Source organism: Eleutherodactylus coqui, chromosome 2 (assembly GCF_035609145.1).
Source record: "Eleutherodactylus coqui strain aEleCoq1 chromosome 2, aEleCoq1.hap1, whole genome shotgun sequence".
NCBI classification, from domain to species: domain Eukaryota; kingdom Metazoa; phylum Chordata; class Amphibia; order Anura; family Eleutherodactylidae; genus Eleutherodactylus; species Eleutherodactylus coqui.
The window spans coordinates 227,842,147-227,858,768 of NC_089838.1; the positions used below are offsets into that span (position 1 = coordinate 227,842,147).

The following is a 16,622-nucleotide window of genomic DNA, read 5'->3' on the forward strand; positions in this document are numbered from 1 at the left end:
ATAAGGGGAAATGGGTGGCGAGAGGATTAAAAGTATGAAATGTATATAATAAGCTATGGTATATAATGTAAAATTGACTTTTTTTCAACTAATGTATGTTTTATCAAATGAGACATACTATGGTACAATATAGCCTCAAGTAACGATATGAAAACGGATTTGTATAGAAATAATTATTGGTAACACCAGCAACACTGTAAGCCAGGTGGATTTCATTTTCTATTTCTTGCACTAAGGAAAGGTCTACTTTGACACACTAGCTTTGATTAACCCAACATTACACATGCCATTACATGCTCCATCATAATTTACTAAACTCCAGGTACAGTTTTATAGATGGCTCATAGAAACTGCTTCACAGTTTTAATTAACATGTCTCTGAATTAATGAAACATTACCAAATGAAGGTTTAAGAATATGGAAATATTCAAAAGCATTTTGTGATTACCAAAAAATGTAGAACAACATATTCTCTGTATTCTAAGCATTATTTAAATGTGTTTGTATTTTTAACCCAACAGATAGCTATTTGAAGTTAGATCAAACACAAATTTACATAATTTACAGACCTTGTATATTATTAGTGTTAAAAGTTTTGTAAAAATAAGAACAGGAATAAAAGCTAAATTTCTGAAAGCTGCTGAAGGATACTTGTAGAACAACAACATATTAGGGAAATAACGAGGAGCTTACATAATAAAGATCTCTGTTGCTTACAGATTTTCTAATCACTGGGCAATATATCAATTTTCATTCTTCAGAGCTGATAATTCAAAAAAAGCTGAGCAGCTAACACTGCCCCTTCCAAGTGTATATGGAGAATGGATGGGTGGTGAGTGAAGTGGAGATCCATGAGACCAATTTGGGATTTTGGCAGATCATATGAACAAAATATACTGGAAGTAATTCGAACCTCCCTTGCTTCCATGTAAAATCAATGTGAAAGTGCATTGCTAATGTTTTGTATAGTAAGAAAAGTCACTCATCATAAAATAGAATGTGGCATCAGAAAATGACCAACTGTATAATGCACGTTTTTATGTTAAACATAGAGTATTAACACTAGAAAGGGCAGACTGTGAAAAATCACTCCCGTGAATGAACCCCTCTCGCTTACAGTCCACAAGTCATGTTTCTTGTTTAGGTATGAGCCGGCAAGATTACTAACTACAAAGCCACTAAGACATGCAGCACCAGAGTAACTTTCATCTTTGTCTTTAGGGCACCATTTTAGGGATTTCATATATTGTTTTAAACTATGTGTTCAAGTGTGACAATCATTTTTCAAAATGGGCTATCCAAAGAACTATTAAAAGTTAGAAACCCCTGAGTTTAAAAATTTACATTTTCAAATGGGACAAAATGTGGACCTTTCTAGTGGCAAAGAATTTTCTTTTTTATTCTCAACATCACAACCTTTATTAAAAATCCTGCAATTTTTTACACTAACGCCTAAGCCTAATAATAGTCTGAGACTTCCTGTTCTATAGAGAAAACTTCTCAACAGTCATCTGATTATCCTCACATTATGGCCCTTTTACACAGGCTGACAGTTGGGTAAACGCATCGGAAAATCCGCACAAAAATCTGCATCACATTCCACATTACAACGTTGATGCAGATTTTGATGTGGATTCGCAACAGACTTTACCCCAGAAATCAGCTGCAGATCTGCATCAAAATCTGCACCAAATGGTATGGATATTGGTTTGGCTCCGCACCAAAATCCACTGTGTGTGAACATACACTTATAATTTATTAAACATAAACCCAATACTACACAATCACCTATACTAAGTAAACAGTATCTCTGATCTCATACTGACAGGAGAGAGCGGGCAGAGAGATTCTATTTCAGCCGTTTGGGGAGACACAATCACTCGCTGAGTGAAGAACATGAATTTATGTTACTGCTGCATACAGCCCTGCATGCAGCGACGTAAATTTATAGGGAATAGTCATGAAAATTAAAGTTGGACCAGTGATTCGCTGACCACCTCTTGCTAGAAGCTGTTATTGCCAGGTGAAGCTTTGGCTGGCAACTACAGGGAAAAGTTACTATTTGTAGCCAAGTCCTCTGGTGGCCATTCAAATGAAAAAAGGACAGAGTTTGTCAGAGTGCAAGCTACTGTATAACAAGACCATTTTGAATAATGCCCAAATATCCTTACAGATAATATGGACAGAGGTTGTCCTGATGAAGCACTCTGTTCAACAACAATAAAGTGACGTGTTTTTCGAAGACGACTCCAGTAGGTTTTCAGGAATCCCATTTAACCATTATTACTAACTCCAGAAATATGCCAGGATGTGATTTAAACATCGATTGCTAGACTTAGATTTGGATGGGCAGGTGGCACTGTTCAATGAATAAGCCCACAGGACATTGCTGGAGTACAGGTAGGAAAAATTCTTACTTCCCTCCCCATGACATAAGGGTATGTCATAGAAGCGGGGTACTTCCAGCAAAATGACGTACCCTTACGTCATAGGGATAGCGCGAGATCATGACAGATCTCGCGCTATCCGGCAGAGGGAGCCAGCTGTCAGTGATAGCCGGCCTCCAGCTGCAAGAGTGGGGGTGCATCAGAAATGCGCTCCCCGCTGTAAACCCCTTCCCTGCCGCGATCTATGTAGATCGCAGCATGGGAAGGGTTCACAGAGGGAGCACGCTCCCACTGCGAAGTTGCCAGCTCTCGCGATATATTTGCAGAGAGCCCAGCTGGTTGCTATGGCAACAGGATGCCAAATACCGGCGTCCTGTATTGCCAGAGCCTGTGATCGCTGTATAAGTGATAACGCATGGCAGGACAGAAGTCCTGCCATGCCTTATCACAGCGATCATCAGTGCTAAAGTGTAAGTCCCCCAGAGGGACACAAATACTGTAAAAAAATAATAATAAAAATGTACAAAAAAGAAAAATCTAAAACAAAAATGTAAGAAAAAACCTTTTTAGGTGCTTTTAATCATATAAAAAGCTAAAAAAAATTAAAATCCCACATATTTGCTATCGACGCATTAGCAACGACGCTTACAATAAGTTGAACACGCTTTTTATTGTGCACGGCAAAAAGCGTTTAAAAAACGCTAAAAAACAGTAAAAGTGATCAAAAAAGCTGTATGTTCCCCAAAGTGGTAGCAATAAAAACTACAGCTCGTCTTGCAAAAAACAAGCCCTCATAAAGCTCTGCACATAGAAATATAAAAAAGTTACAGGACTTTGAATGCAGCGATTTAGAACAAAAAAGATTTCCAAAAAAGGGTTTTTATCACAGAAAAGTGGAAAAACCTAAAAAAAATATAAGAATTTTGGTATCGTTGTAATCGTACCGGCCCGCAGAAAAAATGTATTGTATCATTTATGCTGCATGATTAATGCTGTAAAAAAGAAAACAAAAAAATCTATGGCAGAATTGATGCGTTTTCTCTCACTGTTATCAAAAAATAAATAATAAAAGTTTTACAATATAGTCTATGTACCTAAAAATGGCACAGATAAAAACTACAGTTCGCCACAAAAAAAAACAATCCCTTATATGGCCGTGTCGACAGAAAAGTAAAAAAGTTATGGCTTTTGAAAAATGGAAATGAAAATCCGCCAAAAATCGTTGCGTCCTTAAGTCCAAAATAGGCCATGTCATTAAGGGGTTAAACCATCCAAATCTGTAAATTCTTCCATCAAGACTGCTGTATATAAGAAGCACTAAACCAATAGCATCGTACCGGTATTACCTACTGTATTGGTAATCAAATATATAAAGTGAAAAGCAGAATAAATAGTAAGCAGCATTAGCCACTAACAACATCCATTAGTCAAACTTTCATTGATTAGCAAGACTCAATAAAAAGACTTATGGCGATGAACTACTGTTTTCTCAACAGCTCATCATACTAAACATATGCATTTCCAATTTCAATGCACTGATGCTCAATGAGCCAGCAGCTACAGAAAGACCAGGAGAATCGACCAAAGAGGCAAAATGAGCAGGTCCCTGCCCATTAGTTATTGTTCTGATCTCCAATACCTATTTCATTGTGTACAGCCACATAATGCATCTAAATATTCAGCAGATACTCTTTATTCCATGTCAGTGAAGACGGGTTCAATTAGCATATTTTAATGAACGTCACAATCTGCGGTTGTATATCAATATTATGTCTGAGCACTAAGCTATGTTGATATGCTCCAATTCATTCAATTGTTCCTTAGCAACTAGCATTGCTTTCATATTAGTGCCTTTACATTTCCTTTTATTTCCTTATTACTATTTTATTCACTTGCGGGGATACAGAATTCAGAGATTCCTGCGACTTTTGCTCACAAGGCATAACTTGTCCATAATAATAATCACAAAGGAAGAAAACTGCTGGTTTCATTTAGCAAGTCTTTCACTCAAATTATCTGCATAATTTAATGTATTACTACTGTGGATTGGGGAATTTGCATACACTGTTACAGCGATAAATTCCTTTTGGCTTTTATGTTTCAGAACTTTGTAATAATCAGCAAATATGTATTATCAGAATGGACTTCTACATTTCTATGTTGGAGGAAAACAGCAATTTACTGGATTGTTTGAGTGCATTATAGAAATGTATTGATCATGCCGATGGCAAGAATGAAGCTGATGGAAATTTGAAGCTTTTAAAGCAATTTGCCAAAAAATGACATAATAGAGGACATATCTATTATATCTAACATGCAGTAATATAGCATGTTCAGTTATACATGTATAGCACCACAGTTTTTCTCTTTACAGTTGACTCTTAATAGAGGTCTTCCAGTTTAGACAATTATTCTTGGGAGCTTAGATATTGCTGCTATCTTTCAGTATGCTTTAAAAGGAATCTGTCAGCTTGAATATGCTGTCCAAACTGCAGGCATCATGATGTAGAGCAGGAGGATCAGGTAGATTGATATATAGTTTTATGGGAAAAAATTCAGTATAGCTTTTATTTTATTCATTTATATCTCTGATCATTCTGAGCTGAACAGTCCGATGGGTGGAGCTATCAGTGATTGACAGCTACCCCCGTATGTACAATCACTGATAGCTCCGCCCATTGGACTGTTCAGCTTAGAATGAGGAGAGGTTTATATGAATAAAATACAAGTTACACAGAATCTTTCCCCATAAAACTATATATCAATCTGCTCAACTCCTCCTGCTCTATAACCTGCTGTTTGCAGTTTGGACAGTATATTCAAGCTGACAGATTCCCTTTAATGTATTGCCTAAACCAAGATTTGGAGGACAATGCTATATGAGTGTCCAAACAGTATTCCATTGACACTCTACATACCTCATCTATACAGAATGCTCAACTCATATTTAATTTTTATTTATTTTTTTATATGTCCATACAATAGTCCTTCATATATCCACATAGTATGATCCACTAAACCTCAGGTCAGTCTAAAAGATGTGCAGACATTAAAAGGTTCCCCTCAAAGGATTCTCCTCTATTAACTACCACTAAATACAAAGAGTGTCTCTCCGTCTAACCAACCTACGCACTCAGTAAAGGTAAAGAGAAAGTCAAATGCTAGCAGAAGGAGACTAAGTATTTTTTTTTAACATCAACAAATGATTTTTTTCTATTATACAGGTGGACCAGACCAATTGTCCAGCTGTCAGGAAATACAGAGATAATTGGATGTACATTGGTTGCAACCACACAAGAGCTAGTATTTATTATTTCCTGTGATACCACTTATTTGTTAGTCCAGCTTTGTAATATCACTTTGTACATTATCACTGTATTGTGTATACTGTGTACCCTCTACCCTGTGACCATGATTACTGTACTGTCCAGCAAATTAGCCCAGGCAGCACTTTCCATTCGCAGTCATTGACAGAGCGCCAGGCCCGGGTGGTTACCTCCCCACCATCATTTAAAATCCACAGAAAACAAAAGAATGTGTCGGTATTCCAACTGCAGGTGTATAGTTCCAGCAAGTTGATCCATACAAAGGTAAATTGTGTAAGAGTGTAGCAACATTTTGAGTTTCTGCCCTTCACCATGCTGTGAGCAGACAATGAAGAAGTCAGAATATACCATTGTGCTGACTTCCCCATTGATCATTCCAGCCTGGCAAAAGGCAGAAGTCTGAAATGTCACTACACTACAACTTATTTCCCAGTAGTATTTAGCTTTGATATAGTTCAAACATGTATGAACTATTATCACCCGCAGTTGAGGTGCTAACCTCTTCTTCTGTATTCCATGATTACTGTACCGTAACATCACTGTATGCAATAGTCTTTTCCCATGACTACACAGTGTTTATTATCCATGCATTGTGGGAATCACTGTGTGCAACATGCCTGCACTGATACATAGTGACACTGATTATTATCCAAGTGCTAGTACTCTACTTCACCATGGTTATTACTCCAGTGTTGTGCCTTCACTCTTTGTATTATATCACTATTTATCACCTCTGCATTATAAGATTACTGTATGATTTGTAAACTGTGACTTCCCCATGTTTATTATCCATGTTCAGCGACATCATTGTGTTTATTACACTTGATAACATTGTGCGCATTATCTGGGTTTTGTAATAGAGCTATAATACTTATTCCTGTGCAGTGACATCAATGTGATTGCTGTGCCTGTAGAAGGATATCATTGTGTACATCACCCAGCCCCTGTAACAAGCTATTGATGATGTCTGTGAAGTGACAATCCCGAGTGCACTTTCTGGGACATATATGTAGGAGGTGTAGAGGTTGCAGTCGCACCTGGGAACTGATGCCTCAGGCAGCCCAGCTGTTGCTCTGCCATATAAGAGAATATCAGTACAATAATTTACTTGTGAAGTTTATGTGGAAGGGAAGGGAAATAATTTTTACAAAGAAAATTCTTCAGAACCCAATAACTTCATTTATACCTCCGGCACCTGTGAAACCAGTCACTTCTGGGTCGCTTTTTAGTACTGCAATAAACAATGGTTTAAAAGATACAGACAATCTGAGATACAAGCAAACAGATGTATCTAAAAAAGGCCCCCTCTCCAACTACCTAGATGACGCAGTCGCTATTGATTGCAGTATACATGTAGATAGACCGTTGTGTATTACAAACAGTGCCTGCTGAGGATTACACAGGTGCAGCTCTACTGCCATCCAATAGACTTAAATGACTCGACATTTACAGGAAGTGAGTATTTCTTAGAGGGAATTTGTCACCACATTTATTTCACCTGAGAGCAGCATGTAGTAGTCACACAACCCTAAGTTCAGCAGCATGAAGTAGTCACACAACCCTAAGTTCAGCAGCATGAAGTAGTCACACAACCCTAAGTTCAGCAGCATGTAGTAGTCACACAGCCCTAAGTTCAGCAGCATGTAGTAGTCAGACAACTCTAAGTTGAGCAGCATGTAGTAGTCACACAGCGCTAAGTTCAGTATCATGTAGTAGTCACAAAACCCTAAGCTCAGCAGCATGTAGTAGTCACACAACCCTAAGTTTAGCGGCATGTAGTAGTCACACAGCCCTAAGTTCAGCAGCTTGTAGTAGTCACACAACCCTAAGTTAAGCGGCATGTAGTAATCACACAACCCTAAGTTCAGCAGCATGTAGTAGTCACACAACCCTAAGTTCAGCGGCATGTAGTAATCACACAACCCTAAGTTCAGCAGCATCTAGTAATCATGCAACCCTAAGTTCAGCAGCATGTAGTAATCACATAACCCTAAGTTCAGCAGCATGTAGTAGTCACACAGCCCTAAGTTCAGCAGCATGTAGTAGTCACACAGCCCTAAGTTCAGCAGCATGTAGTAGTCAGACAACCCTAAGTTGAGCAGCATTTAGTAGTCACACAGCGCTAAGTTCAGTATCATGTAGTAGTCACAAAACCCTAAGTTCAGCAGCATGTAGTAGTCACACAACCCTAAGTTTAGCGGCATGTAGCAGTCACACAGCCCTAAGTTCAGCAGCTTGTAGTAGTCACACAACCCTAAGTTCAGCAGCATGTAGTAGACACACAACCCTAAGTTTAGCGGCATGTAGCAGTCACACAGCCCTAAGTTCAGCAGCTTGTAGTAGTCACAAAACCCTAAGTTCAGCAGCATGTAGTAGTCACACAACCCTAAGTTTAGCGGCATGTAGCAGTCACACAGCCCTAAGTTCAGCAGCTTGTAGTAGTCACACAACCCTAAGTTAAGCGGCATGTAGTAATCACACAACCCTAAGTTCAGCAGCATGTAGTAGTCACACAACCCTAAGTTCAGCGGCATGTAGTAATCACACAACCCTAAGTTCAGCAACATCTAGTAATCATGCAACCCTAAGTTCAGCAGCATGTAGTAATCACATAACCCTAAGTTCAGCAGCATGTAGTAATCACACAACCCTAAGTTCAGCAGCATGTCTTATTATTTTTCAGTATATTATTGTTTTGTGAAACTCACAATTAAGCCTGGTTTCATTTAGCGTTTTTGTGAAGCTGGCGCTGGTTCCCTCCTGGTTTCCACTCTTCGTGCAGAAAACTGTATGGGGGTGGAAACTAGGACAGAACCATAGTGTTGAATATGTGAGACAGCGACCTCCTTGATCTCCATCTCACATAATTCCCATCATATTCAGTATTTTACCCTTGACAGAATAGCATTATCCTCATAGCAAAATACACACGATACACAAGAGTATTACAGGGACATTTATCCATCTGTAATACAAACAAGTGCCCTGATTCAAATATCTTGGTCCAACTACAATTCTACTGACCTAAATTCACAGCATCATAGATTCCTACGATGCTGTGAATTCGAGCTGGTAGACCCACTGTTGGGCCACAATATCTGTTATGTGCATCATAACAGCAGTGCACTGAATACAGGAGAGGAGAAAAGCAAGGAAAGCTGGATGAGGAAAATGTGGGGAAACTAGTAGATCTACAGGCATCGGGCAGCAGCATCGAACACCTAATGTTTTTATAACATTTTTCCCGCTGTGGTTGCTTCAGTGTTAGTTCTGCCACTGCAAGCAAAAACTAAGGATGTGATGAAGTCAGTAACAAATTTTTACCTGGTCCAGTAATTGTGAATAAAGCTCATGGCAGTTAACAAATATATACTTGTACGTGGAGTCCAAGCAGGCTCGCACACAGTCCTTCACCACTGTGCTGGCTCTTGGAGGGCTCTGAAGTTCGAGAACCTAAAATACAGGATTTTTAGGTTATTATAAGACATTCCAACAATTATAACAGAATAATTTTAGTCACAAAGTAAAAATGCAACATATGCTTCTGCATTAATGAATCTGTTTATTACTTAATATTACAGAAAAGTTCTGCTTAAAGGGGAACCTGTCAGCAGTATTCACTAATAAACTGCCGCCATAGCACTATCAATCATGCTCTATGAAGCATGCATATGTCTGTGCCCACACTCGGAGGGTAAGCATCAGGTTAAAATCTTGTTTTCAACTTTTAGCGTTCTGCATGTAAATTTTGGGTCTTCAGTCAACTGGGCAGTGCCAAGAGCTCCCTGAGTCGCTGCATCACGTCTTCTAGTACATGCACAATGTACACCGGCACTAAGATGAAACAGGTATAATGAAAAGTGCATGCGCTGCAAGATGCAGGGAATGATCTGCACTGAGCATGCACGGGATTTCAGTGCTGTAAGCACTGATATCAGGAGCCGGAGAAGACAGTCATTGAGAGAAGGGGGAGTGGAAACTCGCACAATGCATCGACTATGGGTGCTCTTGGCACAGCCCAATTGATTCAAAACCCAGAATTTACGTAAAGGGTGGCAAAACTTAAAAGCAAAATTTTGGACTGATTCTTAGTCTCTGAGTTTGGGCACAAACGTGTGTACTGCATAGAACATAACTTACAGTGCTACAGTGGCAGCTTACTAGTGAAAGTACTGCTGACAGGTTCCCCTTAAACTCACTCAGCTGACTTCTTGATTGCTGTATCATTTCAGTAAAGGTGTACTCATTGTGAAGTATTATAGTCCTTGATATGTTTAAGTGCTTTCCAGTCTTATATTAAAAAATGTAATTACTGTACAATTATAGTATAATGATATATATTATTTAATATGATTATAATATAATGTATCAAAACAGTATCCCAAGAACAGTGTCCGTGGTGCGCATAGCAGCCAGAGTTTGGAAACTAGTTGCTATAGGTAGCAAGTAAACCTATATTCTGTGAATTTTGACTTATGAGTTACTTTGTGTTTCAATTCTTCACCATTTTACAGATCTTTTTGTACAGTAAATGAACAGAAATAGTTTTTTCATTATTTACATTCACAAACCGAAAGCCTAGTTACCACATCCTACTTTTCCACGTGTGCAATTTATTACCCGGTGTTACTGTTGGTATTGTGCTATCACTCTTGTCATTTAATTTCTTTTATTCCTTTTTTTTTCCACAAGGATGAGTTGACACATATCAGACGAATATTTATGGTTTTACCTGCAAAATATCTCAGCCATTAATCAATTCGAAAAATGCTCTGATGTGCAGTAAAACTTCAGGTCGGCATGGTTTTTGGCTGTATGGGCTCTGCCAAAGTTTGTCACTTTCACTTAATGCCTCTGCTCTTTGTCAGTCTTTATGCTCATTACTTATGCCTGTCAAGGTACAGTCCCATAAAGTGTTCGCGGCATGGCTGATGTGTGACTGAGATGTGGCCACTACGCTGCATAAAATGCCAGCTAGTTGCGGCTTATTAATGATTTAAGTGGTTACTGGCTGTTTATGTTTAATGGCCAGACTGTCTGCCTAACGCTTGATGCATTTCACTTGAGTAGAGTTCAGTTTAGGAATGGTGTATAGAATGTCAGTCTTAATAAATCTCTTCCATTGAGTTTCATGCAATCTTGTGGACAGCAGCTGTCACTGATTGACTAAATATTAGGGTTATTTAGTTTAGAAAAAAACACAGTTGAGGGATGACATAACTATGTATAAATGTATTGGAGTACAATAGAGAGATCTCTCCCATCGTCTAGTTATACCCAGGACTGTGGCTGTAACAATGGGGCATCTACTACATCTAGAACAGCAGTTCCCAGACTGTGCTTCGTGGAGCCCTTGGAAAGGAAAGAGAGAGGGGGGAGGGAGTTTATCCGTCACGCTGCTATATTCCCTCCCATCTCCCTTCTCCGGCCACTGTCATTGGCTCCCATAGGAGTCTACGGCAGCAACCGTAGTCAGGCCAGGAAGATAGTTCCAGGACTATCCTTCCTGCCTGGTGTAAAAGCACCCAGCTGGGCACTTTTATGCCATGGGAATACGCCTGTGCGATCTAATGCATTGGAATCCAATGCATCAGATGGTACCATTAATCGGCTTGCTCGAATAAGCCCTTAGGCCCAATGTCTCCCGCATGAGAGATGCGCAGCTCCAGAAGCCCATAGGGATGCTTTAGCATGCGCAGGGCAAATAAATGCATGCGGATGTGACTTTTTTTTGAGGCATGCGGATCCATTTTCCTGCGGATCTCCCAAAAGGATGGCTCCCGCGGCTTCCATTGAAGTCAATAGAAGCTGTCAGTATCCGCAGCCCATCTGCATCTGTTTTTGTGCTGTACCATGGATCTGCAAGCAATCAGCAGATTGAAAAAAAAAGCGTGCACGGCACATCCGTGCAGCCGGGCAGCAGAAAAAAGATCCAGCCTGCACGGAGGAGTGCCGCGCTGGATCCGGAGAGGTAAGATGGCCCCAGGCATGCACAGATTCTACTGCGGGATTCAGCAGTGGAATCCATGTGTGCAAGTGGACATGAGTTCTCAGGGAAAGGGTCCATTATTTTCTTTTCCTGGCTGATGTTTATATGCATGTTTTTCAATATGTAATTTAAACTATTTTTCTCGATGATAAAACACTGCAGAATGAGTTGCTGTTATACAGGGATTATTATACCAGTTTCACATTACAGTGTAAATATACTATCTGACGCACATCATTGTCATAGTCAGCCGCAAAGGCACTGCAATTAGTATATCTACATCCAAAACAAGCTGCTCGGATGAGTCAATAATATAAACAATAGCCATATAAATATAGTAATGTGAGAACACAGAAAAACATGATATTGTAAGAAACACAATCCATCTGGTAACTCTTGGTACAGAAAGCTTCAATTGCCAGAGACCAATAAACATGATGTATTGAGAGATGCTGAAAGCTTCCTGAGAACAGTAATGTGACTTTGGAAAAGCATAAAAAGAACTATAGCATATGCTACCTTCATGCGGAAAAAGGTGATGCTTGTTAGCAAGTCCACAGTTGACTTCAAGTCCTGAAGCCGTTCTGGGTTTGAAGCTGGGAAGTTATCCTAAATGAAAGAAAGAAGGTTATCCTTATGTATACTACTATGTAATAAGCACTGAAAATATTTATTTTAGTCAATTAAATACCAGATAATCTGTGTCGATTTTTAAAACCAAAAAAAGCATATCCAATTTTACAGATAGCAAGATGTTGCAGTGTGAGAAATCAGAGGTGAAAATCTGCAGCATTCCCACAGGATCCCTGTAGGATCTACAGTATGTAGCCATAATCTCAACACAAGTATGTGACAATGAGGTGTCAGCTGTACAACTGTAAGGGGGTGCACCGCGTCCTTCCTTACAATGTAGGCGGATCAGGCGCTCGGAATCTGCATGGTAAAAGGACCACTTTGTAGACGCCTCCTAGAGGCTGTGTCTATGGAGAAGGACCTTTGAGCATGCCCTCTCCATAGCAAATAATGCAGGGCTAATCCCTCCTACAGTGCTAGGTCCTGTTAGCTGTGTCACAGGAGCAGAAAGGGGCTGAAGAGAGGGCATGATAGCAGTGAGTGCTGCTCCGCAGCACCCAGCAGAGGCTTAGCAGGCATAACAGTGGCCTGAGATCATGTGGCAGCTGCCATTTGAGAACTGTGACTGAAGAGCTGTCTACATGCTATTGAGGTGGAACAGTAATAAGAAGGGGCTAAAAGGGCAAGAATGATGGGGGTCAAAGATGGTGAACTGAGAGAGCCAAAAAAACCACAGACCACATGGAAGGAGAGGGAGTCTCCCTACCTACAGGGACTATGTCCCAAAATAGATGTCTGCAAAATTGATCCGGGTCATTGAAAGCTGCCAGACATGCAAGCTGCCGGGCTACAGTGAAAAGTGTGCACTTTATGGACTGACAGATATACATGACCAGTAATTAGGTGCAGATATGTACACTAGTAATGTGGGGGTTAATATAGTGTACTAGTTATGTGGGGGTTAATGTCGTGTATGTACTGGTATGGCACGGCACATCATGGAGGTGCTATGCACAAAAGATGAGCTATTATATTGAAGTGATGTATTGGACTTAGTATGGATGTATTTGATGTACCTTACGTGCCCGCAAGTAGGCGGAGCTCTGAAAGTATATATAGATGACGGTCTAGAGTATGTGCAGATGGCACCTATGGTGTTTATTCAACATTCAAGTACTGATACCTCTTATGGAGTGGAAATTGTATACTGGTTTTAGTTCAGCAAAAGTTTACTTTTATAAAGAATATTGTGGCCTCCATCTCTGTCTGCCAGCTGCTGCGCCATCCTGAACCAGTTGTGGCACCACCACCCGCAACACATGCATCCAATACAAATATAATTCCACTAACATAATAAACTGTGATCAAGGCAGATGCATTTTCTTTATTATTAATAGCCATTTTGGCAGATGTGTAATATATTTTCCATATCATGTACAATCTTACAACAGGTCACAATCTCCCATGAATTGCCTTCATCTAAGATAATTGATTGTTATTGTGTCACTTAATGAATAGAACCAAGTTCTCAAATCATAAACGGATCCTACTTACCCTGTATTTTGAGAGATCTATTCGTAGAGAATTGTGCAACTGATCCAAAAGTTTTATAAACTTTTCTCTCTGCGTAAATGAAAAGAATGCTCATCAGAAACTGTGGAACAATTTGACTGGCATGTTCTTACATGTTCTGTTTCTGCAAGTTTTATCAGAATACTAATCTGGACATGACAAGTGTAAAACTTGCTCATAATAAACATAACAATATTAAGACTGGCATCAGTTCAGCAAGTTGCCCATCTTTTCATTACTGTATCCATGGCCAGGATCCAGAAACACGCACCCAGTGGATAGATTTATCCCTTCTGTGCCCCACACTTATATTCCTATGGCACTGTTATTGAACATTTTTCCTGATTTGTATGGGGCCAGCATCTGTCACTTTATCAAAAAGAAACATTTTTTGAAGTCTAGATATACAAAAAATTTGTAATGCTGTATTTAGCACCATACATTAGAATGTTACATCACAAATTACTCAAAATGCCTGATCAATAGGGGTTTGACTGCCAGGATGTTCCCTGAATGCTATGAAGTACTGCAATTCCTTCATAGTCACGGCAGCATTCCCATCAGGGGAGGTAGAACCACAGGTCAGAAACTCACTAATTCCTAGCAACAGCCATGCTATTGTAATACAAGAATACCCCTGCAATGATCAAAAAACACCAAAAGGGATATAAAATGTGTTTTTTGTAAAATGTACATTGAGATACTGAAGCAAAATCAATGAAACAAGGAATGACAAGGAATCTATTGTATATCTCCATGTGATTGGATAGCATACAATTCACAAGATTACTCACCCCAAAATTTGTAGCAGCGAATCGGTCAGATGCTGAAACATTTGTTGTAGCTGTTGTATGAGCATAGAATGCATTTATATTCGCCAGTAAGGTACTCATGACGGCTGGCACACCTGGGCACATGTATTTGGAAGACAGGCAGGAAAAATGCCTAAAAAACACAGAATGTTCCACAAAAAAACTGTCAGCCTGATATATATTGCATCAGACTAGTTAAGTGTTCTGTATCTCCTTACTACATAAATCACCATTAATTCCTAAAAGCAGCATTCTGTATAGTCCCGGAAAGTAAGTGACACGTTTCCCATTGTAATTATTTCTTATGGAGTCATTCCAACTCTCTTCTGAATACATTTTTGGAGAGTTCATTTCTCAGTGCTTGAATTCAGACAGGTGCTGCCGGCGGGTGACCGCACTACATGGGGAGATCTGCATTTCCACTCACTCTTCATAAATAGGTTAAGTGATACATACTGATGACATATTAACATTTTCACCATGGGAGTTTAGCCTAGAAATGACTGTCAGCCTCCATGAGGTAAGCATCTGTTTTATTCTGCAATGTATTAACTACCATAGTTTGTTAGAGGGAGCTTACAAGATCCATTATCCTCCCGTCAGCAACACCTAAAGGTCACATGACTGAAGAGGAACCGTAGTGTTAGTGATGCCTCTGGCCTCATCAATTACATTTTGATTTTAGAATTCAGATTGCTACCTTTAGGCTGGGCTCAGACGAGTGAAAGCTTACTGCGTACTACGCATGCGATGTACCCGCTTGTGATACACGGTAATTCGCAGGCAATCAAATAAATTGCCTTACGCGGTTTTGCTCACCTTTCCATGTATATATTGCTTAATACGCGAAGCAAAAAAGATGGCAGTATGTTGTATTTTGCTGCGTATTACATGTGAGAGAGAGGGGCCATTGTTCTCTATAGGTGCGTAATCAACGGCGCCCATATGCGATTGAATTGTGTAAGGGTGGCATATATACATGTCGCTGCGAAGCGACAGCATGGGAAATTTAAACAAAAAATACAGCACGACTGCGCATGACAGTGTGCGTGAGATGTTCAGTAGAATATCGTTGCCATATGCAGCGCTAGGCTAGCACACGCAGGGTTTTTTTGTATAAGGCCGTATGAGCCTGGTCATAGGTATATGGTACATTTACATTAGCAAAAATTAATCCGATTGTCCTCCTAAATTAAAAATAAAACAGGTTGCATCAAATAAGTTGTGGAGCTTTTTACATAATTACATTTGACAATATGAGAACTTTTGTGTTTTCTGTATGTTTTCCTTTAATATTATGAATGTGCTCTGATTTTCTGGAGTGAGAAGCCGAATCCTGAAATAGTGTATGAGGAGTACAGTAACCTACCGTATATACTTGAGTATTAGCCGACCCGAGTATAAGCTGAGACAATACGTTTCCCCACAAAAAACTGGGAAAACTTATTGACTCGAGTATAAGCCGAGCTATACTCGAGCATATACTACGTAAAAAAAACTCCATACTCACCTCCCAGCCGGCGTCTTTGTCTGTGCGACAAGCTGCTTGAATCCTCCCTGCTGTCATCCCCCGCCGTCCTCTCTGCTTGGCTCTGTCAGTGCTGTGTAAGTAAGCACTGTGATTGGATTGAGCGCCAGCCAATCACAGCTGGCGCTCGATCCAATCACAGAGCTTACATACACAGCAGTGATGGCAGGGGATTTGAAAGCCGAGCAGGGAGAATTCTAAAGCAGCTGGATTGGCTGTGAATGTTCGAGCACCGGCTGTGATTGGCCGGTGCTCGATCCAATCACAGCTCTTACTTACACCGTGCTGACGGCGGGGGATGACAGAGCCGAGCAAAGGGGATGGTGGGGGATGACAGCGGAGAGATTAAAGAAGCCTGCCGCACCGCCGCCAGAGACACAGGCGCCGGCTGGGAGGTGAGTATGGAGTTTTTTCTTTTTAAGCCTTCCCTGACTC

General features: G+C 40.1%; 1 protein-coding gene across 2 annotated transcripts in view; it reads right to left on the reverse strand.

Annotated features, from left to right (window-relative positions):
- UNC13C (unc-13 homolog C) overlaps nucleotides 1–16,622 on the reverse strand; it is a 457,400-nt gene that overhangs the window by 203,873 nt on the left and 236,905 nt on the right. For both annotated transcript variants that reach the window (XM_066592576.1, XM_066592575.1), the window contains 4 exons: nucleotides 14,642–14,792; nucleotides 13,830–13,898; nucleotides 12,222–12,311; nucleotides 9,038–9,166 (listed from right to left, as the gene is read on the reverse strand). In XM_066592576.1, coding sequence (XP_066448673.1) covers nucleotides 9,038–9,166; nucleotides 12,222–12,311; nucleotides 13,830–13,898; nucleotides 14,642–14,792 — 439 coding nt within the window. The remainder of the gene's footprint in view (nucleotides 1–9,037; nucleotides 9,167–12,221; nucleotides 12,312–13,829; nucleotides 13,899–14,641; nucleotides 14,793–16,622) is intronic.